Source organism: Sphaeramia orbicularis, chromosome 15 (genome assembly GCF_902148855.1).
Source record: "Sphaeramia orbicularis chromosome 15, fSphaOr1.1, whole genome shotgun sequence".
In the NCBI taxonomy this organism is placed as follows: Eukaryota; Metazoa; Chordata; class Actinopteri; order Kurtiformes; family Apogonidae; genus Sphaeramia; species Sphaeramia orbicularis.
In genome coordinates, this window is record NC_043971.1 from 28,656,773 (window position 1) to 28,679,770 (window position 22,998).

General features: G+C 37.8%; 4 protein-coding genes across 13 annotated transcripts in view; 1 reads left to right on the forward strand and 3 right to left on the reverse strand.

Annotated features, from left to right (window-relative positions):
- Positions 1 to 771: 771 nt before the first annotated feature.
- dync2li1 (dynein, cytoplasmic 2, light intermediate chain 1) lies at positions 772 to 8,127 on the reverse strand. The gene is made up of 13 exons (XM_030156135.1): positions 7,999 to 8,127; positions 7,767 to 7,890; positions 7,615 to 7,649; positions 7,430 to 7,499; positions 7,103 to 7,191; positions 6,704 to 6,902; positions 6,472 to 6,540; positions 5,235 to 5,312; positions 5,053 to 5,132; positions 4,788 to 4,858; positions 4,453 to 4,550; positions 4,220 to 4,312; positions 772 to 1,052 (listed from the first exon to the last, which is right to left on the reverse strand). The coding sequence occupies exons 1-13, from the start codon at positions 8,010 to 8,012 to the stop codon at positions 990 to 992; spliced, it is 1,083 nt and encodes a 360-aa protein (XP_030011995.1). The 5' UTR covers positions 8,013 to 8,127; the 3' UTR covers positions 772 to 989.
- A 1,109-nt stretch (positions 8,128 to 9,236) lies between these two features.
- lyrm7 (LYR motif containing 7) lies at positions 9,237 to 11,426 on the reverse strand. Its single transcript, XM_030156137.1, has 5 exons — positions 11,378 to 11,426; positions 10,647 to 10,719; positions 10,452 to 10,522; positions 9,821 to 9,902; positions 9,237 to 9,700 (listed from the first exon to the last, which is right to left on the reverse strand). Exons 1-5 carry the CDS (start codon positions 11,393 to 11,395, stop codon positions 9,630 to 9,632), a joined length of 315 nt encoding a protein of 104 aa, XP_030011997.1. The 5' UTR covers positions 11,396 to 11,426; the 3' UTR covers positions 9,237 to 9,629.
- Positions 11,427 to 11,508: 82 nt separating this feature from the next.
- hint1 (histidine triad nucleotide binding protein 1) lies at positions 11,509 to 13,980 on the forward strand. The gene is made up of 3 exons (XM_030156136.1): positions 11,509 to 11,650; positions 13,283 to 13,387; positions 13,632 to 13,980. Exons 1-3 carry the CDS (start codon positions 11,540 to 11,542, stop codon positions 13,794 to 13,796), a joined length of 381 nt encoding a protein of 126 aa, XP_030011996.1. The 5' UTR covers positions 11,509 to 11,539; the 3' UTR covers positions 13,797 to 13,980.
- A 598-nt stretch (positions 13,981 to 14,578) lies between these two features.
- The window catches only part of cep170aa (centrosomal protein 170Aa), a 43,230-nt gene continuing 34,810 nt past the window's right edge, over positions 14,579 to 22,998 (reverse strand). For 5 of the 10 annotated variants that reach the window (XM_030156128.1, XM_030156121.1, XM_030156122.1 and 2 more), the window contains 9 exons: positions 21,409 to 22,986; positions 20,646 to 20,696; positions 19,620 to 19,893; positions 18,690 to 18,921; positions 18,178 to 18,345; positions 17,971 to 18,059; positions 17,771 to 17,864; positions 17,632 to 17,683; positions 14,579 to 17,086 (listed from right to left, as the gene is read on the reverse strand). In XM_030156128.1, coding sequence (XP_030011988.1) covers positions 16,758 to 17,086; positions 17,632 to 17,683; positions 17,771 to 17,864; positions 17,971 to 18,059; positions 18,178 to 18,345; positions 18,690 to 18,921; positions 19,620 to 19,893; positions 20,646 to 20,696; positions 21,409 to 22,986 — 2,867 coding nt within the window. In that variant the 3' untranslated portion in view covers positions 14,579 to 16,757. Of the gene's footprint in view, positions 17,087 to 17,631; positions 17,684 to 17,770; positions 17,865 to 17,970; positions 18,060 to 18,177; positions 18,346 to 18,689; positions 18,922 to 19,619; positions 19,899 to 20,645; positions 20,697 to 21,408; positions 22,987 to 22,998 lie in introns of all 10 variants that reach the window. The other 5 variants (XM_030156127.1, XM_030156123.1, XM_030156126.1 and 2 more) reach the window with 5 other exon arrangements.

Below are 22,998 nucleotides of genomic sequence, written 5' to 3' on the forward strand. Positions count from 1 at the left end.
TCTTGCTGTAGCTGAAGAAAAGAGAAGAAATAAATATATATGCTGATTTCATCCCTGCAAAAACAAGAAAGCTAAAGATGGCCTAAAACTTGTGCACAGAAGTGGATATTTTGTTGACATGTCACAGTGTTTCATTTGGCCATCTGACATTACATGAATATACATCACTAAATATGATGTGAATAAATCCAAGCTATTTTAATATGCCTCAAGGGACTTTCATCCATGCACTGTGCAAGTTTAGGTCTTTTATTGTGAAAGGTAGATCTGCAACAAGTAATGTCTTTTGCAACTGTATATAATGAGAGATGCCTAGTGGCAGAATTAGAATGATCCAAAGTCGTCTTCATAAATTTCATTCCATTTGTGAGATGTATTACATGATGGAAGCCCCAGTATTTAAATAGCATAGATGAAAAATCCACACACCAATTTACCTCCCATTTCATGGATTTATTTTTAGCAAGATGTCTCAAGCATGATAGCTCTTTTCTTGGACTTCTCACATGGTACAGCGTTGACATCTCAAATACCCACAATCCAAAAGTGCCCTTTAAATGGGAACTACAGTCCATTGGTGCGTGGATTTCTTTTTCTATCATAGTTATTTGTAAGCCACCTTTTATATGACAAGTCTACAAACTGGTTTATTGTAAATGAATGAGTTGCTGTAAACACGTATTGTTTAAGGAACAACCACATTGTAAATACTGAAATATCAGCTAAAATTTGCTTTTGATTTCTCATTCATGAGTGGCAAACGACAGCATCTGTATTCACATAAAATACTTTATTTTTGTAGATTTTACCACATTGTAACATTACTATGCATTGTGATGTATTGATAAATTGTTGAAACAAACTCTGTTATCATACAAGCTATACAAATGATCAAACACCTGTAAAAAAAATAAGTTCACATGTAAATAAATATAGTTAAATGTACATCATATGTGGTGTATGTGTGTGACACCATAAAGTTTAATGTCTCAGGTCTCCAGCTCCAGTCCTTTCCATGATTTAGCCACATTCCTCTTATACTGCTCCAACTCCTGAAAAAAACAAGAGGTGAGGAAAATAAACACGACATGTCTCTCTTAATGAAGTAAAGTCAGATAGTGCAGGGTATACCACAGATAAGTTGAAATTAAGCATTATATTTAACAAGGGTAGGTTCTCCTGCAGTGTTGTACTGATACAAACAGTATGTAACACTTCAATACATCATGTTTTGTTTTAATATTCATACACAGTAAAAATTATGCAATCTTATGGGTAAAAGAATAATGCATTTAAAGCTAAAGTTTTTAATTCTTCATAACCCTAGTTTATGCCTCTTAAGCAAAAGCATGGTTGTAAATAGTTAAGACCAAATGTAGAGTTCTAAATGAAAAAAATCTTATTGAGCTCATAACTGAATAACTTCTCATCTGGAAAGGTTTTAATTTTTTCTCTGTTTTTGTTACATGACCTTTTGCACTTATACTTGGCCTGGTGACTTGAAAGTAATAATGCATGAGGCAAAAAGTGGGACTAAGGGCACGAAAGATCAGACCGGTGAAGTTCAAGATTATTATGTCTAAGCACTGTTACCAAACAGGGATACAGCAGACATCAGCGGTATCAGTCTCTAATCTACCTTGATATGCATTAAGCAGTCACAAATTCGATTCTTCATATTGAACTGGAATAAACCTTTACCCCCTTTGCTCCTATTGGATGCCCAGACCAATTACATTTTAATGAACCAATGGCAGAGCAAGGCCAACTATATCAGGCGACTCAGCCAGAGATAACAGCGTGGGATGTTTGTAACAGGTTACTGCAGTTCAAGTGCCACAGTGGCATCTACAAAGTTCTGCAGAAAGAATTCTAATGATTTTATAGCCACAGAATGTTACAGCCTGTTGAAACGGCCATGAAGACTACAGACCGCTAATAGGGAATATCAGCCCCCTTAACCCATAAAGACCCAAACAGCCACTGATGGCCAAACCCATTTACTGATCAAAAATGTTTAATAACTTCTGATCCACTAATCCTATCAATACATGTAAATAATTGGTGTAAAATACAGGTTGTCATCTTTTCATGGTTATCAGATATGACCCATTTGGACGTTCAGAGGCTCTGTAGTGAATGTGGAAATACTGCCATCCTCTACAACACTGATTCACCAATAAAACCCATGGAGTTTGATAAATGACAGCGGATGAAGACACTTTGTTTATGTTCAATTATAGATATCTTTGCTGAAAACGTCAGTTTTTCTTCAGTTTTGTCTGTTTTTGATGTAATAACCTTCAACTTAACCTGAGCTTTAATGAACATCTACATGATCAGTGAATTAAATACAGGAAAATATCTGGTTTATACTAATAAACTACAAAATACAGAGGCTAATATTTTAAACAAATGGTGATAAATCCTTTAAGAAAGGTTAGATATAGAGTACATTTCATTTGAGAACTGACTTAAAAGTAGCACTGGGTCTTTATGGGTTAAATGTAGCCAGTTTAAGACAGGTGATGAGCAGAGCACACAACACAGGACGGGAACCAGATAGGTTACTGATGAAGTTGAAATTATGGTTTCAGTAACATATTTAACTTGATATCAGTGAAGCAAAGGAAGGTGCTTACAGTTCTACAAAATAAAATATTCCTAAAGAGGTCCTTATTAAAAGTCTGAAACAGTCTGGGGCTTACAGGATGTAGGCATGTATCGTGACAGAACAATCGTTTTTGGAAACTGCTGCTCTAAGATTTATCGCTGAAACAACGTCTTTACATCTGAGCTTAAGCAATCAGAAAGTTCGGTGCATAGAACAACTTTCCAGCATGTCTGATAAGGTTCACAACCCAGGGATACTCTCTGTACTGCAAATCACATACTTCTTACTTTAAATACAGCTAACTGCACTCAGTAACTGCTGTTCAATTCAGTATGCATACAACTAAGACATGTTCATTTGTCACAATGTTACAATTAACTCACATTAATTGCAGCCCATAGCATGACATTTTAAGTAAAAAAAAGTATGCAGACCGCAAAGTAAAGCATGCTGGTTTGGATACTGCAAAATGCATCCAGAAATTTGGGACGGAATAGAAAATTATATTTAAAAAAGAAACTTGTCCGCAATTAAATACAAGTCAAAGTAAATGGGTGCTTCTATGAAACTGGGTTCATTTTGGTGCCTGGCACTTTGCCAGTTTTTTAAACCAAATAATGAAAGATAAATTTTGACATATTTCCCCCCTGGATGTACCTAATGATGACCTCAGATAAATGCAAACAAATTATACTCTTGCTCTGAGCCATCCCAAAATTAAAGCAGTTTTTAATAAAATATTGGGGCCAAAAATAGGACCAAAATTGGGACAGGAAAAGCTACCTAGGTGTCAGTGCATTTGATCTAGAAAACATGGCTTGAAATGGTCTTATATAGTGCAATAAATAAAGACACTGTGTTAAATTTGATGATCCTTGTGTTTTTTCTAATCCAAACATGCATGTTTTTCATGAATCAACAGTCTCATTCCAGGTAACCCATTGTGTCCACTGGCATTACATGCAGAACCTGCCCATTTAAACACAAATAAATCGCAGGTGATTTTGCAACAGCGGTCATTTTTGTGAAACACTCTGCCTTGCATAATTAGTTTGATTCCCAAAATGTAGATAGATACTTTATTCATCCCATAGGGAAATTTATAACATGTATCTGCGAGAGAATAAAAAGATATTCGAAAAAATAGTAGCACATAATTTTCATGTCCTTTTTATTGTGTTACATGCAAGTTTTTGTATAAAAATATAAAAATATATTTTATCGGAAAAACAGTTTCTCTTATCTCAGTACATATTTATTTTTTTAAAAAAACCCAAGTGCTTCCAAACTTGCTTCATAACATTAGTCTACATCTGATTTGAATTTTTAGCCCTCATGTTCTGTTTTTAGGGACCAGTTTCATAGAAGCACCCAAATGTCAATACCACTGCTTTAAAGTGGTTGTATCTGTTGGCTAAACCTTTCTCTATCATACTGAATATTACAATACTATGGGTATTGGAATACAGAGATTCACGCCTTGCTTTCCCCATGAGGTCAAAGGACATAATCGTATAACACAGGCATGTGATGGGCACTTTCTAATGAACTTGAATGTTGTAGAATGTCTGTTCAATTACATCCTGTTTTGTCAAGACATTTTACCTGATCTTTCTGAGCCCTCATGGCATCGATTTGTGGTTCACTATACTGTGGATCCCAAGCTGGATCCTTTAGTACCCTCTGCTCACTAATGCTCTGCAAAAATAAATCAAGACAAAATGAAGAACTGCATTAAATGGGCATAAAATGAAGGCAAATACAGTTTATAACACAAATACAATGTCTCAAGAGAGCTTCTTTTCAACTCATACATCAGAATCTACACGATAGAATACCTCAGGAGGAAAGACACGCTCATACACTTTCTTCCAGAGGTCCTTTGGATTTTTCGCATGCAGAGAAGTGATATCAACATCTGTAGAAGGAGGGGAACCTAAAAAAGGAATGGCTTTTATTAAATAACACACTTCTGCAAAATTATAACCTCATCAACAGATATTGAAGCAGAGAGTATCTATGCTTAAGCAGAATTATGCTATTAATTACACAACTCATGACAGAGCTGGATTATTCGATTCAACTTGATGCAGAAAATCCACTCGTAACATGTCAACTTTCAAACCATTTAAATACAGTTCCGCTTTTGGCCACAAGATGGTGCTGTGCTCACCTATTTGGCTGAAAGAGTCTAAACCTGCAGGAATAATGAGGGGCTTGGTGGCATCAGTGGACACCGTTTTCCTAATAAGCACAGAAAACAAGGAGTTATAATGAATGCATTTAATCAAACTCACTTTTACAGCATTTGTGTGCATTTCAAGTTTTCTTTTGAAAGGCTTTTGAAAATAACTTATTTTCCTGGTTAACAGAAAGTAAAACGATGCTACCATTTCCCAACTAAATTATGCTGTTCAGTACACTGTTATCCTCCTCACCCTTTGTCCAGACCAAAGGCCAAATGATTGACAAAACTTTTGGTTTTTGACATCAGGCTCTCTGACTTGATGCTGGTAAACTAATGAAACAAAGAACAGAAACAGGGAAAAAAGTTCAGAAGTAGTGAAACACCAAGAATAAATAAATTATGACGTATTGATTATAAAGTAAAAATACTTACAATAAGAGAGGCTGCATAGTAGTGGGAAATAAAACGCAGTGTTTTACTAATTAACTTCTTCTTGTCAGAATCAAATTCCTGCAATACGAGTAAAGTCACAAATGACTTGTAACTACTATGCCGAACGTTAAAAATAAATTGCATTCCACTAAGACTTTTGCATATTTGTCAACCTTAAATCTTTCAGATCAGGAAACAAATAATGTTAGACAAAGGTGACCTGAGTAAACAAAAAAGCAATTTTTAAATTATTTCATATATTGAGGGAAAAGGATAACTAAACATACCTAGCCATGAAAAAATAATTGCCCCTTAAACCTAATAACAGGTTGGGCCATCTTGTGCAGCAACAACTACAAACAAGCATTTATGTAACTGGCACTGACTCTTATACATCGCTGTAGAGGAGTTTTGATTCACTCTTTGCAGAATTGTTTTAATTCAGCCACATTACAAGGTTTGACCACGAATGGCCTGTTTAAGGGGAGGCCACAGCATCTTGGAAATGAGAGACAAGCCTTTTTGTCAGCAGTGGTTTTCACCTTTCATCTCTTCCATGGATGCCATTTTTGTCCAGTCTCTTTTTTATTGCAGAATTATAAACACTGACCTTAACCGAGGTAAACTGTCCTAGGTTTGTTTGTGACTTCCTAGATGAGTTGGCAATGTGCACTTGAAGTTATTTTTGTAGGCCAGCCACTCATGGGAAGGTTCACCACAGTCCCATATTTTCTCCATGTGTAGACAATGGCTCTCACCCTGGTTTCAAAGCCTTAAAAATGTCTTTGTAAGCCTTTCCAGATTGCTATCAATGATTTTGTTTCTCATCTGTTCTTGAATTTCTTTTGACCATAACATGATGCCTTGCTTTTTCAGATCTTTTTTGCTTAGTGCATGTTGTTAGACAGGTTCTCATCAAGTGATTTATTGATTCTATACAGGCCTGGCAGCAATCAAGCCTGGGTGTGGCTACTGAAATTCAACTCAGCTTTCAAAAAAATGTGGTTAATCACAGTTAATTTAAGATTTAACAAGGGGGGACTTACTTTTTCAGACTTAATTTCATTTATTGAGAAAAAAACTTATCATTTAAAAACTGCATCTTGTATTTATTCAGGTTATCTGTGCCTGACAATAAAATTTGTTTGATAATCTTAATCATCCGAGTGTGACAAAAAAGCAAAAACAGAGGAAATCTATGAGGGGACAAATGCTTTTTCACATCACTGTATGTTACCTGAAAGATGTCATATTTGCTGCCAATAATGAGCAGAGGAAGAGGAAAAGGACTGATCAGCTCTCTATCCTGTTGATGTAGAGATCAAAAACACAAATCAGTCGACAGACACACATCTTACTTAGATGAGCTAAGCAAGGCATGTGAAATGAAACCCTTCAAATCTCAAAATTTGTAAATAACCAGAGGATTGTGTGGATAAAATTAGCACTTTTGATTTAATAGTGCTTACAGGATAGTCTTTTGGCAAGACACGAGCTGTTGTGGGCATAGATGACTGGTGTTTTGCACCAGCTTTTGCCTTCTCCATTTGCTGTGCCTGGTGAGAGGCTTTCTCTGTCTGAGCTTGTGCTGCCTGCAGTAATTTGTCCATGGTTCCCCACACAGAGTTAGGCTTAGAAAGGTCCAAGATCAGGATGACAGACAGAGACCTGCAAACAACTATTATCAACTTTGTACAGTGGCAATTGTATACATTAAATAGAGGATCATTGTTTATATTTTACCATATATTGAATGACATATATTATTGTTGCAAGTTAAACTCAAAGTAAAACACTGCATCTAAAACTATGAAATATGAACAGTGTTTTACTGTAAAACCTCAAATATATGTATGTTAGTGACATACTTGATGCTGACAGGAGTGATGGGGATCTGGACCAGGTCTGACAAGGAGGTACCACCACCCAGCTCCCATAGGTGAGCTATGTCTTTTGGCTGAAAAAACAAAAAACAAAAAACACAGGTTTCAAGGTCTCATTTATTAGAAATGTTCTACTATTGACTACAATAGGTTTTTGTGGAGGAGGCTTCATTTCAACAGTGCAGACCCTGGAGTTTAACCAATTTTGTAGCTCCTTACACTTTTCACCTGGTTCCTTTCCATCAATATATGTGGGCATCTCTTTATTCATTTTACTTGAAAACTCAAATTCTGCATCCATGAGGTCCTTACTGTGTTGTGTCCACGGGCCCGTCTGCCGAAAGTATACTCCAGAGCCAAGGTCGGTTTAGCCGGTTCATCTCTAGTGAATACAGAACACCACGTCAACTGTCAGGGTTAAAACCAAGTTGATTTAACGAGATGTCTGTTGTTTTGATACAAGGTTGAAGTTAATTTCCTGAATCGTTACTACTCACCTATCGAGGCACCTGAGGAGAATGGATGTTTTCCCCTGTAAAACACAAGTGCTTTTAGTTCAGCTCTCTGTATAAAATTATGAATATCGGGAAATTAAATTATTAGAGGCAGTGACATCGCACATATAACATAAAATCTGAGTTAAACACACCCCTGCCTTGCTCCCCATCAGGAACACAGTCCTGTCGCTGACCATAACTCCTCCATCCTCCTCACCGACTCCGCTCTCCCGACTATGGACCTCGGCTGTGGCAAGCTCCCATAGCGTGTCAGAGCTAAGAAACGCAAGGAAAAAATCGAACCTTGTTAAAAAAAAAAACAAAACATATATTATTTTGTCATATCCAAAATTTGTGAACACTATCGTATAAACATGAGCTTACTTTATTTTTGGCATTGCATTTGATATTTTTAGCCACAGCTCCAAAGCTAGCTAAACAACTCAGCACCGTCGCTTAAACCGTTGCCAGAGTAACGGCGCATTTTGATGACGTATGAGATATTAAAGGAAGTGATGTCCTTCATGAAACTCTGAAGTTCAGGAAAGCCTTAAATCAGAGGCGTCAAACATACGGCCCGGGGGCCAAGTCCGGCCCGCCAAAGGGTCCAGTCTGGCCCCTGGGATGAAATTGTGGAATGCTAAAATTAAACTGAAGATATAAATTATTTTAGTTCAGGTTCCACATACAGATCAATTTAATCTCAAGTGGGTCGGATCAGTAAAATACTATCATAATAACCTATAAATACTCACAGCTCCAAAATTTTCTCTTTGTAAATATAAACATTTTCATGTAATTTTACTGTATTTACACTAAAAATCACTTCACAAAAATATGAATAACCTGAACAAACATGAACGTTTTGAAATATGTGAAGTGCAAGTTTACCAATATTATGATCCACTGTGATCTGTAAGTTCTAATTTACATATTATAAATGATAAACTGAGACAGAATATTGTTAAAATTGCTCGTAGTTTTCTTGAGAAATTGCAGTTTGTTCATGTTATTCACATTGTTTTAAAGGATAGTTGGTAAATGTAAATATTTTCATTTTCATTGCATAATTTTACTTTTTTGCTCTAAAATATGAGGAAAGTTTGGAGTTGACATTATTTAGATATTATGTCATTATTTCACTGGTTCAGCCCACTTCAGATCAAATTTGTCTTAATGTGGCCCCTGAACTAAAATGAGTTTGACACCCCTGCCTTAGATCTTAAAAAAAAAAAAAAAGAAAGAGAGCCTTAGATCTTTCTGTTGTTAGTTAACGAAACTTTACCGAGCTCAACTGGCTGACTAAAACAGTGAAACAGTAAAAAATTTGACTTTTTTTTTTTCTATTTTCTGTCAACTAAAATAGTCACTAACCATGATTTATTCTGTGTCAATCAATCAATAACCTCTTTTACAGGCTACACTACAGTGTTTATGAATATCATGGTAATAAAGACAATATGAAAGTGATGAATAAATATCAACATAAGTCATGTAATCCTCCACTGAATGTCTTAAAATAAATTAAAATAATAATAATTTTAAAAAAGTACAAGTATCACAGTATTTTTCACAAACCATGACCTCGTTTCTAAGGATCTGTTTGAACAACAAATTGAACCTTTGGTGCTCATGGAATGCTATTATTTAATCAGGGCACAATGAGAACATTTTCAGTTGCAATAAAATGTGTTACGCCTCAGGTCAACTGAGTCATTAAGTACTACAGAAAAAAGGGAGAACACTTCCAAATTTGATGAAAAACATTTACAGCACATTTAATATCATACTGTACATGAAATCATAACAGTTCCAGGTAACACTGCAGTCTTATTACAGAAGAAAAATGAAAAAAAAAAAAAAAAAGCTGAGATCTTCGGTGAAACACAAGCAAGCATTTCTCTCGGTAGTGATCACAGGCTTCAAGATGGGGAGCGAGAAAAGCTTCACATGTAGTTAAATGAGTGCCAATGATTGATAGTCTCTCTCTTTTTGATGACAAATAACTGGTACAGTCAGGACTTTTTTCTGGGCTGGTCACAGTAAGGTACATTTTCTAGAAGAAGACTTTCTCTGGGTCGTAGCACTGTTAAATAAAAAACACACACATAATATATAAGTACATATAAAAGAAAAAAAGGAATACTTTACATAATTTATGTAAGCAGACAACATCAACTCAGATTAACTGACTACGAATACTTACAAAGTGTTTTCTCTCCAACATGTTCCATCTGAAGTACAGTCTCTCGCAAAACAATTTCCACATCTGAACCCATTTTGATCATCTGGAAAAGGAAAAATGTTTTATGAGCTTGTCATCATATAAAACAAGAAAACATGACTATAATCATTTTACATTTACACAACAGAAAAATGTTTGCCTTTGAAATAAACAAGACCCAACCAATTCCAGTGTTGTATGTCACTAGTTACATTTACTCAAATATTTTAGGTATAAGCAGTAGATACATGACTGAAAATAACTGCTCTATTTTTCTTATTTACAGTACATAAACATACTTAATCACTGCAAGTAAAAGTTTTAGATTGGACACTTACCACTCTCTATATTTAATATTGACCTTTTTTTGACCAATGACAAAATTTTTGTTACATTCTGATGCTTCATTTACAATAACTCAATCTAACAAAATTAAACACAACCACTTTAGAAGGATATCTGTCTGCTTTAAACACTTACCTTACAGTAAATGCAAAGAATAAAAAATACTTTTACATTATAGCATTGCATTACTTATAAATCCAAATAAAATACACTTATGACAATTCTGTTAATTAAAAATTTTCCGCAGTGGGCAAGATGCACATCATACCTTTTTAATATTTTCTTCTGAAGTTTCATTTTTGTTTTTGCGAAACTCTTCATTGATTTTTAACCTTGCAGCTTTGAGGAAAAAAAACAAAAACAAAATGCATGTCACATTATTTGGAACAGATAATAAAACATCATTCAAAAACTTGATACACAGCAGATAGCAGTATTGATGACTGACCAAACTAGTACTTACCTGATAATGCAACGTCATCATTTTTGAATACAGAAAGTCTTGTCCTGTGAAGCGCTTTAAACACTTGTAAGACCTGGATTTACATGAAAATCCAATGTTTAGCATCTTTTTGGGTCCTTTTAATATGTAGGCACACACAGTATACTCAGCAGAAGAGATAAATACTAACTACTGCTATGCACACTTACTTCAGAAAATAAATGAACCTCCTTAGATCCAGCTATGACTTTTTTGATCACATTTGTGGAGTTTTAGAGATTTATTTACAAAGCTGTCCACTGCAGGGGACATTCATTTAAAAAAAAGAAAATTAAAATTGTAGGCTATCTAAAAAAAATTGTTACATCATGCTGTTTTCACTCAAGATGTTTTTTATGCAAAAAAGAAGAAACTCGTCGTGTCCTGGGTCTCAGGACGTCAAAAAGGTTAAAACAATGTAATAACAATATTAAAAAAAAAAAAAAAAAAAAAAACTAATTTAACTATGCAACGAAATATTGAAAATCTACACGTGTCTAACATTTTACAAAAATGATCCACATATTTCCCTTCCTTTACCAAAACACCACTACAGTAACAGCTGGCTACGGTAAATATTTGACATCTCCCGTTATTCAACACGAGGAATTCATAAATTAAAATATCTCCAAACAATGCCATAAATCTGTCAAAACGAAAAGTTAATAAAATTAATGTTTGTGTGATTAAAAACGTCTAGTTCCTACCCTCACCTTCAAACGAGTCCCCATGTTGACTTCTCTGCTCACTTCCGGTTAAGATGACGTAAAGGCAGCCAATCAGCGCAGCCGTTGTCTGGCTCCTTTTTCTGTCCAATCAGCTTCTTCTGCTTTGATCACTCAGATCTAAAAGGACAGTCTGACTGCACCTCCAACATGGCTGATGAAACAGCGAAAGCGCAGACTGCCCAGCCTGGTGGAGACACAATATTTGGGAAAATCATACGCAGGGAGATTCCTGCAACCTTCATTCATGAAGATGATCTGGTATGTATGCAGTATCTGACCCAGAGATGCTCTGGTGCATTCAGTTTACACAGCCGCATGTCTGTGTGAGGACGTTAGCTAACTCCATGCTAGCTCTGCAGAAGCCACCTGCAGAATTACACAGCATTATGCCCACACCATCCAGAAACAGCGTTTTAGAATAAAAGAACGGGTTAATATATCTTTAAGAGAAGTGACAGTACCCATCCAACGCGTAGCATTTCGCTTTTGTCAGTAATAAATCTGTAATGCGAAAATTCCTTATACTTGGCTTCAAACTGAGTTGGCTTTGTCCCAGTAATGTTTATCCAACGAGAGGGACTGTTAAAAAATAACATGTCCAGCAGTTTCCCAATGTATGACACCTAATCACTGCAGAAGGATCACTGCTTAACCCTCCAGTATCTGGGTGCGCCTTTTAGGCACACTTTGCACTTCGTTTTAAAAAACTTCATATTATTTTTCACAATTTAAATGAGGTTAGAATTCTAAAGTTGTTCATTTTTGCATGATCTTTAAAATTCTGGCCACCAACTAAAATTTGCACATTGTAAACAAAAGAAAATTACAAGACTAGCATCTGTCTCCCAAGTGTGCCTAAAACGCACTATTTCTTCCTTTTGATATTTATAATTAGGACTGACCTTGATTTACAAAAATAAAATCCAATTAGAGCAGAAAAATAAATCAATACATAATATTTAATAGTTTGATTTATAGGTGTGCATTTTACGCACACTTGGTGACTGATGCTAGTATTTTTGAACATTTGACCTAGTGCCAAAAATAATAATGCAAATTAACCAGTGTTGGAGTTAATCACTGACATATGCCAGGCTGCAAAAATCAAATAATATGTGATCCACTTTTTATGTAGTATATTGAAAAAAAAATATTTGTTGTGTTTTTTGCATTAAAAAAAATGGTTTGTTTACATTACAAACACCGCATTTAAAGGGTTAAAAAATGTGACAATTATTGAGTATTTGGTATTTTTATTTACGGCTCAAGTTGTTGAAACAGAAAAAAGTGCAAAAGAATTAAAAACAAACTATGATTTTTTTTTTTTTTGACATTATTCCACAAGTGTGCCAAAATGGCACACTTGGTGCTTATTAAGGGCCTTTCTGGATGGGATACCGGAGGGTTAAAACGCCTAAGCCTTGAAAAGAAGCCCACACTTGACAGACCCAGGAAAAGACAATAGGCAGCACCCACAACAGAGTAATATTGTCTAACAGGCTCATGGAGTGAGTTCATGCACAAACACTGTTAACTGTTTTGTCTCCAAAGGACTCTATAGTTAGAATTCTGTGGCACAGTTGTCAGTAGCTGATTCCTTGAGCAACAGCTGACTGCCAAAGCTGGGACTGTAGTGTTGGTACAATGCAACACTGTAAGACTTGGATGCACCTGCATCTGAGCACACACTGACTGTAGATTTTCTGAGTGGTGTATCAACACACTGTTTGATAGTTTAGAAATGGGACATGTGCAGATGATAGAATGTTGGAACAGTCATGCAAATCCAGTGGTTTGGCTGTTGCATATATTACAGGCTCACTAAACTGTCATTCTGCTGTTTCTATGACAAAATGAAGGTCACAATTAAGTTATCCCTTTTCTTTTCAGTGTGTAGCCTTCAACGACGTCGCTCCTCAAGCTCCCACTCACATCCTTGTTGTCCCAAAAAAGCCCATTGTTCAGCTATCGAAAGCAGAGGAAGGTGATGCAGCGGTAAGTGTGGTGCATCTAAAGAGGATTATAGTAGAAACTGACTTCATACCTTTTTCAGAAACAAACACTAGATTAAACCTTTTACAGACACCTGTCAGTGTTAACTGTATTTTCCTGTAACCATTTTACAAATTAAGTTTATATACGTTTATTACAATACCAAATATTTTGTACTATATATTTTTTATTGCAATACGAACGGTTTTATTTGCTGTCATTCATGTCTTGCTTCTTTGTTTTTCAGTTGCTGGGTCACCTGATGATTGTTGCAAAGAAGTGTGCTGAGCAGGCAGGTCTGACTAGAGGCTACAGGGTTGTCGTTAATGATGGAGCTGATGGAGGCCAGTCGGTCTACCACATTCACCTCCACGTCCTGGGTGGACGCCAGATGCAGTGGCCCCCTGGCTAATCTTCCACTCTTCCCTCTGGTCATCCTGCCATCAATTTCTGCTTCTGTCCACCAACAACCAGTTCTGTTTCCATGTAATCAGTTGTCAGTTTGTCATGTGAAACAAAAGAAAAGTCATTGAAAATCTGAAATCTGTGGATGGTAATAAAATGCACTTCACGTCAACTGTTTCTTTTCACACTGACCGTTGCATTGATTATTTTATTTTGTAAGCATGACTGTGGTATTTCCCTTGCTGCCTGAAAAACTACAAAGAAAAGCCAAAAGTAACATGCTGCTACTTATGCGAGGTCAATATGCATCTTGTTTTAGCTTTTACTATCACACAGATAAATACCTGATCAAATGAAACTAGACAAACAAGTGAATGGCTCTGTTTTATTAACAGTAAGAAACAATTCAGATCGTTAAACAAATATAAAATACATGGAACATACACAAAATATTAAACAAAAAATAAATAAAATGGTGTCTTTTCTTTCTTTGTTACAAAAATGACAAAAAAAACCCAAAACAAAACAAGGAACACTGATCTGATGACAATTTAAAAAATAAACATGTACCTAGCTTTCACAGTCCCCTAAATTTAATAAAACAGTTTGGAGGAAAAAAAAAAGTTACTCAATTAGAGGTTTTGTTTGTACAGACAGAACAGTTCCAGAGAGACAAGGCAGTCACTCCTGATATCAGGCAAAGAGATATCATTTGATGCAGCATTTGGCTGCTTTTTCACTACTTCTGTCAGGAAAAAACACCACAAACTGATGTGCAAAATAAGAATTAAAAAGAACTACATCTGTTTTCTTTTAACCAATGCCCTTCTGTAGTCAAACTGGGCACTTAGAGGCATTGAAAGACATTGTACAGTACAGTATCAAGAGAAGGAAATGTACATGTATTGTGGTACCTAAACTCACTATTGCAAGAGCATCTAAGTACTAATACACTGTCTTTTAAGTAATCTTACTCTAGAACACAGACTATAAGCGGAACAAAGATTCAGAAAAAAATGGTTCCTCCCGAACCAGAAAAGCAGCAAAGTCAATGAGAAGAGGGTAACTGTACTGTCTGCAATCCTGCAGTAATACGCTGGTATCGCCCCCCCAGTGGAAAGACCAATGAAGAGGCCAGTTATATACATTAATAATAAGGAGCAAAAATTGGTTTAATAGGCGTTCAGATGGGGACGGGGCTTATTTTCATAGACCTGTGCATATATAGTGATTGATTCTGCTCAGAGTTTAATTTTTATCTCTGAACTACATTTGCGACATTGACTCCAGCAGCTTTTTCACGTTCAGGTTTATGTGCAGTGGTAGTAAGTAGTAGTAATAACAGATCCCCTAATATGATACTAAAACGCAGAGTTGTGAGAGATTTCATTAAAAGCTGCAGCAAAGATCTACAGTATCTACAAGATTATATCAGTATCTAAATATTATCAAAAAACATATTTTCTTTGTTGTTGCTACTTCAAAAAAATGCCAATTGGAAATCATAGGACACTTGAGTGAATCTACTGTAGCATGAAGCTACGGGCACTGATAAGCCTCTCATGAGCCACGTCACATGGACCAAAGAGCCATGGAGGTATGGCATTAAAAGTCAAACAAGTGTGTGTTAATAAAAACGTGTTTTGGATCTTCGATTTGTTGACATTCATAGAAACAGGTGAACTGCACAGGAAGGTATGGTGTCGCATAGATTCCAAGCAACAACATGGAAGATGATTATTTGACACAGACTTGAACTTTTGTACAACAGATCAAATGGAAAAGAAATGATGACTACTGTTAGAGAATGACAATAACCACCATGTTAACTTTGGAAACTGATGCTTTGAATGGAGACTAAAAATGATCATTGGTTTCCCACAGGCTGTTACTAGTGTGTGAAATGAGAACTACCATTCAATATCAGCAAGATCATCACAACATCCAGGAAGAAAGCATTAATCTTTGTCTTGTACATGCTACTGAAGTGAAAAATCTCACTTTTTCTACTACCAAGCCAAAAAGGAAAGGAAAAAACAACTTAAGACGATGAATACGTAGAAGCACAGAGAAGGGGAGGCACTACAAATCCATTTTAACAGGGTCAGTTTGAAAGATGGATCAATGGACGGAGAGCTGCCAGGCCAAAGGTAAAGATGAAGAGCTATGAAATATATAAAACTCCTGCAATTCTCCTTATTTAGTGAAATAATTCTAGATGTTTCAGGCTTGTCTGTTCATCAGGTTGTTTTCTTAAGGCTGCTGTAATATTCTCTGTTCTGCGCAAGAGCAAATAAATTATTGCAATGTATTTTATCATTACTGTACTGTATTTTATCATTATGTAAATAGAACATCTTTTTGAAAGTGTTATTTTACAATGCTTTCTGTTTTTTTACTGTGCGAAGATGTTGTATACATCTCCAAAGCTATGAATCCTGTTATTCATTGAACTGTAAAGTGGGTTACGGAGCTACAACTCAGAATGTGTTTTAAGGCATGTCCTTTGCAAAATAGGGTCCAGACACATAGAGAAGGCAAGATAAGACTGTAGGAGAGAAGAAACTGTACAACCATGGAGGTATGGCCAATGAGAAAGCAGCAGGGTAATCTTCAGTCCACTGGTTGGCCATTAAGCACAGTTTGATGTGTAGGTATGATGACGGTGTGAAATCTTAAGTATATATAATCCGTAGTTTCTGGTTAAAATGGTGGTGTGTAAAGGTGAGATGCAGCAGTTCATTGCAGGCCTGGTCTGGCGTTTTTGTGTAAGTTCATTTTCTAGACATATTTGCTTCAACTCATAAAATCAGGAAAATGGCCACTGTTCAGGAAATAAAATAAAATTGGTTAAATGTTCCTACTCTTGTCTCCTTTTTATCAATGCTGATCACCAGGCACCTGTACTGCCATCCTGAAACATGTTTACTCATGTAGAATTCATTCATGAAATAGTTTTCACTTCTGTTTACTTCTGTGCTATGGCCTCTTCTCCTCTTGGCCGCATGCGGCTGAAGGACAATGCTCCAACTCCTGGTAACCCCAGACTCAAACTGGGGTCTCGTGCCGTTTCCTCTGAGTTTGGAGAGGAAGCCTGAGCCTTGGTGGAGGCTGCGGATCCTCCAGGCCCAGGAAGGATTTCCGGCAGCGGTTCTTTGGCAGTCGGCTGAGATCCAGGGCTGATGGCAGAGATGGTGGTTTTGGCGCTTTGGGGCTTGGTCGGGGTTGTAGGACTGGTCAAACCAAGGTTGGCGAGGGCATCCAGAGTCCCATCTGGATCTACCATCACATTGATGACTGAAAAGAAGCAAGAGAGGGAGGTAAAATAAGGTAATTGGGGTGACGTGTAAAGGGTTTGTGTCCGGGATTGTTATAACGCACAAAAGCTAAAATAATAAACAAAATCAGCAGTAAAAAATATGTCAACTGATATTAAAAACAAATACTAAATATAAACTAACAGACAAAGATGAAAGAGAACTGATCCAAAAATTGAAATACAACCATCAGCCTCTCCTAGTGGTAAAGAACATGTGTGTCAGATTTTAAAAGAATTGGGTGAACAGTCTCTGAGAAATCAGTTGGACAAAAATATCGGATGGACAGGGGTATAATAAAACTAAATAGAAATACACTGGAATAAAAAAAACCAAAAACCTGAAACCTAAAATAATTGGAGTCAACACAAAAGGACATGTCTTTTCCATCTTTAAGTATGCAGAAATGCCAGCCCAACTCCTCAGAAGAAGACTCCAATTATTCAAGTATGCTATCTATTCAGGAAAGAATCCATTTGCTGTTAATAGAAAACTAGAGAAGGCTAGAAACATCTTCCACTTTACCTTGAAGCTGCTTTTCAACTCTCTTCAGTTCAAGCAGAATTGCTGAAAATTCCTGCAAAACACAAGAAAATGACAACTATTAGCTCTTGGCCTCTGAGGTGCTTTCTTTGTCATTAAATAGGCTACAGGTGTTCTGTACCTTATTGGAGGATTTTAGCAGTGGCATGTCACTGTCTGATTTCAGTTTACTTTCAATTTCGTCCCAGTTCCTGTCCTTATCCTTGAACAATATCCTAGAGAACACATTCATAGCACAAATTCATTCACAATGACACTGACTATGAAAACACAACCATTACAATATGCAATATGACACTCAGAATTTCAAAGCATAATCACCTGATTTTTCCTGCTGTTTTGTCAACAGAGTGTCTGATCTTGGTGGAGAGCTGGGAAACTGAGGTAAGGAGAAGGCTGTCCAACACCGCCTAGACAGATGAAAAGATGAATAAACTGTGACAAGTGATAAAATACAAACAGCAATTTTTGATGTCATCCTTTGACAAGTTCTAATTTAGATTCTGTGTTCGCTGTGTTAGCTCTCACCTCCTCTCGGTTCCAGGTGCGTCTCCTCAGAGCTCGAGGCTCCAGACTGTCAGGGGCACGGGGGCGGAGCTCCACTGGCTTGCCATTGATCTCTGGAGGCTTATTGGTTGAAATCACCGGAGGGATCTTCCTGAAGTTGAGGCTCTCATCAAACACACGATCTACCAGCTGACCAAAGAGAATGGAAAAAGAGGTACAGAGGAGATATTCAAAACCTCTTGCTACAGCGGCATTTTTTTCAGTAAAAAGTTAAGATTTGTCATGAGTGAGTTTCTTTATTTTAATCTTGTAAGATTAAAATTAGATCTGTTCACAATGACAGTCAGGATGAATTAATAAAAAAATGAATGTGAAGCAGAAGCAGTAATGTGAGTGCCTTTCACAGCAGAAAAAGTTAAAAAAGCAGAAAGGAAAAGTTAGCCATTTTGTATCTGAGTGACACATGAGGTGAGGCAAAGGAGCCATGGAAGTACACAACAGTGATAAAAGATCAGAAGAGGAAAAACTGGCACCTGTCTCATGCTCTCCTGTATGTCCGGCTGCGTGGGACGTGCAGAGCCTACCTCTTCGCGAGTGTCGATGGCTGATCCCGGGGTGGTGGCGGCGGTGCTGACGGTGGTGCTAGGTGCCGTGCCAGATGAGCTGACTGAGTCGATCTCACCAGCCACATCGTGGATCTCGCGAGCCAAGATAGCCAGATCCTTTGCCAGGTCTTGGCTGATCCTGCGCACACAGGGGAATAACCTGTTAACCATCAGACAGGGTGTTTTAAGACTCAGGAGAGATGCACACATGCAACATGCACAGATACATAGCAGCATTCATGTATAGGTATAAATGATGACTCAAGATATTTAAGGCACATACATTATATGCTTATTTTTTACATGTAGACTGATTAACTGAAACAAAGTTTAAAGGATAAAGCAATTTTTTTTATTAATATTGTCTTCTGATAGATATGTGATTTATTTAGTCATATAATGCCAGCAGTTACTATGTTTACATGCATACTAATACTGCACTATTATTACAAAGGACAGGTTTGTCCTGAATTTGTTATGATTATGTTAACAGCCCATTCTATTCAGGTATTCTCATGCATGCCCATAAAAAGACCTCATTTGTGTAAGATGAAACTTATAAACACCACAAATATCACAAAGACTTAAAGCTGTAAGGAGTGAAAGAATAAAACTTTATCCAAAACCTTAAAAAACTACTATTGAATGATAGGCCATGCACATGGGATGCATGCAGACCTTTTTGGAACAAGGGCAAAACAGAAAATTTAGTATATATAATCATAGTAATGTTATAATCTTAACAATACAAAAGTTGAAAAGATACACATTTAAAACTCCTTGCAGATAATCAATTATCATTTTCAACTCCTTCCTACAGTAACAGATCAATGCGTATAATTAATTCAAGATCAATACCTGGCTATCTCTTCACTGTGTGCTGTCCAGTCCCTGATGTATTCCTCTTGCTCTTTCATGCGATGTTTGAGGCCCACTCCACCCGGACCTGGCACCAGACTGGAACCTGGGCTTGCTGTGGTGTTGAGCTTTGAACTGCGATGTGGCACCATGTGATGGGGACGCAGATGTGTGCGTCCTCCATGTTTTGGAGAATTTCTGTTGGAGCCAAATTCCTCCTCAGAGGTGGAGCCATACTCTGGTGGCAGACGTCTCCATCGGCTGCTACTGGACACTGTAATGGGAGAATTATTATTAGTCTGTCAGTATATCCAGACATTATTCCATTAAGACATTTGTCATTAATGAAGTTAATAGATGAGCTTATGAATATGAGAGGCTTTGTTACAGAGCCAGCCCACACATCCTGCAGAAAGTTCAAATCAAGTAGAATTAATTCTGTATTTTAGATACAACTTTATACATTAAAAGTAAAGTTAAAAGGTGGCTAAGAACAACATTAAAAGCAACAAACACAGCAGAAAACAAGAAAGCCAACAAAAGCATCTGACATGGTTTCAAGACCTAAACCGAGCCAGAAGTTGTTAAATCACTTCAAAATGGTCACATATCAACGACTTTCATGTAGCTACACTGAGATGAGACAACAGCATGCTCAGTCAGTCTCTGAAAAAGTTAGGACATGATTAAATATTACCACTAGATGGAGTAGTGTCCCAAAAACTCAGAGTATGATTAAGTGACTGGGTCTACATCACGGCATCACTTGGATGGATGATGGAGTTAACACTGCAACATATGCTAGAGCTGGGTCACTGGTTGTAATTTTATTTTATTTTTTCTATTTCACCAAGCATAAACATTTTAACTGGAGCTGGTTTACATATATGAGGTACAGCTCTTAAATCCTACAGTTAGTACCAAATCAGCTTGTGATCTGATTGTCTGCATTGTGGTGACCCAGGTCTGACACACACAAAACACACAACACAAATCCTCTAAGGCTCTACTATTGTTGTACAGTACCCAGCAGCTCCTCCTCTGCAGCACCGCCCTCAGGATCGGGCTGAGAGCTCTCTGGATGATGAAAACCAATGCACAAGTTCATCACAACACAGTGGGAATGTTCACAGACAATGGCACACAATGAAGGATGTAATGGTATTCAAAGATATGTCCAAATGTAATTCTTACACTACATGACATTTTTCAATTACAGATTGTAACAGAACAGTAAGGCAGTGCAAGAGTACAACTTATATTGTTGTACACAATTACTGAATTGTGTTAAAAAGCACCTTCTTTAAAGAGATAATTTTTCATCATTTAGATATCATATTGCATGTCTTCCATACGTCAAGTGTTGCATGGAGGAAGCACAGCCAGACATGGCGTGATCATGGCACAGGGTTACTCCAAGACAAAATGAGTTAATGTACCTAAAATGAAAGCTATGGCTGACCAAAAAACCCTACTTTATTTTATATGCCAATATTTATTTAGTTAGGGATGTGTTATTCTAATTTATGGTAAAATTCCCACAGTTCTACTATATTATATATTTAATTCTGATATTCACATTTTAGACCTGTCCATACGTTGTTTGCTGCTACAGTTGAAAAAAGTTTTTTTTTAATTTACTGTGTCAAGCCTTACTCAATCTCTTTACAACTTCTTAACAATAATATTTTACATGGTTTATTGCATAAAATGCATAAAATGGAAAAACTCTTTTCAAGGTTGTTGTTTTTCAATAAACTTACAAAAAAGGGTCCATCTATGCACTCACCAGTGGGTGAACAGTATCCTGCTGTAGTGGTTTTAGTCTTGACTTCATTCAGTTTAGATACGCTGTTGGCCCTCATTCTGGGTGACAGTCTGTTCTCTGTCGGAGTTGAAGAGCGCAAGCCCAGACGCAGAGCAGTCTCAGTTGACAGGCGGGGTGAAGAGGTGGAGCTCCGGGTCATTGTACACTCTGAGTCACTACGGGCTGAGATGGAGCCCAGGCGGTTCCTACGAGGCTGAGCCAACATATCCAATCGTGACAGCCCTTTCCGGCCAGATGGTGGTTTAGACGTGGAGCTGGTAGTGGACACCTCAGAGGCCACAGACACCCTGTCTGCATCAGCCAGGTCTGTATCTGATGTATCCCCCAGCCGTGCACGACGGAGCAGGGATGCTCTTGTGGGTCGAGGCTGAGGCAGTGAGGCCTGCTTGTTCAGGGAGGAGGTTGTGGCTGCCTGAAGAGTGCGACTGGTTTTAGAACTACTTGTGGAGGTCTTAGTAGACCTGCTGTCAAGTTTGGAATGGAGAACATCATCTGTGTGACCACGTCCATGTGCTGAGTGACCTAAACCAGGTCCAGAGTAAGTCTCCTGGTCTGAGGAGAGGATGTCAGAAATTGGGAAGGAAGATGTCTGGTCGTCATCAGTGAGATCCAAAGATGGCTGACGTGCTCTGGAGGAGGCAGAGGATGGCTGGACAGAGCGACGTGCATCACCGCGACTTGTTGCTTCCGTAGTCCTGCTCTTAGTCTTCCTCTCTAGGCGTTCACGGGCACTGGTATTAGTGACGCTTGTTTTAGAGGCTGTGCTCATGTTGCTTTTCTCACGGTGCATGCTGCTGAAGGAGCGTCGTTTTTGTCCACTACCAGCTGTTGCTTTCCGTTCTGCCTCACCAGCCACCTGACTGGCTGTACTGGCAGTGTCCACATCTGATTCAGGAGAAATAGAGTCAGTCCGAGTGGGAAAACCTGATCCCTGAGAGGTGATGCCAGTTTTACTGCTTTTCTGGTCTAGTTTGTTTTCATCTCTTAGTTTGGCCTCTAGGAATGCCATGACAGCTTCGGTGTCCTTCAACAGAGTAGCAGTATCCATGCTGCCTACAGAGTCACTGCGCTCACGGCCATTGCCTCCTCTATTGATGCGTGGGATGAGCTCTGCAGGCACATTACCGCTGGGCTTCTCAATCGTGAAGCTGCCCTGACGCACAAGGGGCTTTCCAGACTTCTCTCCTGTTTCCCCACTTCCTCCTTTCTTCTCCTCTGACCTCTTACGCCGCTCAGTACTGCCAGCAGTCCGCTGAGGAGGTTTGGATGGAGAAGAGGTGGAGCCTTGCTTCCTTTTACTGGTCATCTCACCGTCTTCCATGGGAGTCAAACACTCCCCGTCTCCTTTGTTCTCTTTTTCTTGGGGTTCAGTGTCTTGTTTCTCCCCAATTTCAGACCTCAGTCCCAGAGCTTTGGTACTGGATTTAGCCTGAGACTCATCCACAGGGAGCTGGGGGAGGGTCCTGCGCTTACGATCAGTCAAACTGGAGGAAGATTCACCTCTGCTGAGAGATACACCTGATTCAAAGGCATCAGCTCCTGCAAACCGAA

Bases quoted from the DNA above. Each gene is read 5' to 3' on its own strand.
- hint1 (XM_030156136.1), top strand. From the start codon at position 11,540: ATGGCTGATGAAACAGCGAAAGCGCAGACTGCCCAGCCTGGTGGAGAC. The intron at 11,651-13,282 runs GTATGTATGCAG...TTTTCTTTTCAG, and splicing joins TCATTCATGAAGATGATCTG to TGTGTAGCCTTCAACGACGT. The intron at 13,388-13,631 runs GTAAGTGTGGTG...TTTGTTTTTCAG, and splicing joins CAGAGGAAGGTGATGCAGCG to TTGCTGGGTCACCTGATGAT.
- dync2li1 (XM_030156135.1), bottom strand. The intron at 7,650-7,766 runs GTGTGTTTAACT...TGTGTTTTACAG, and splicing joins TGATGGGGAGCAAGGCAGGG to GGGAAAACATCCATTCTCCT. The intron at 7,500-7,614 runs GTGAGTAGTAAC...TGTATTCACTAG, and splicing joins CTCCTCAGGTGCCTCGATAG to AGATGAACCGGCTAAACCGA.
- lyrm7 (XM_030156137.1), bottom strand. The intron at 9,903-10,451 runs GTATGATGTGCA...TTCCTTTTCCAG, and splicing joins CAGAAGAAAATATTAAAAAG to ATGATCAAAATGGGTTCAGA. The intron at 9,701-9,820 runs GTAAGTATTCGT...TTTATTTAACAG, and splicing joins TGTTGGAGAGAAAACACTTT to TGCTACGACCCAGAGAAAGT.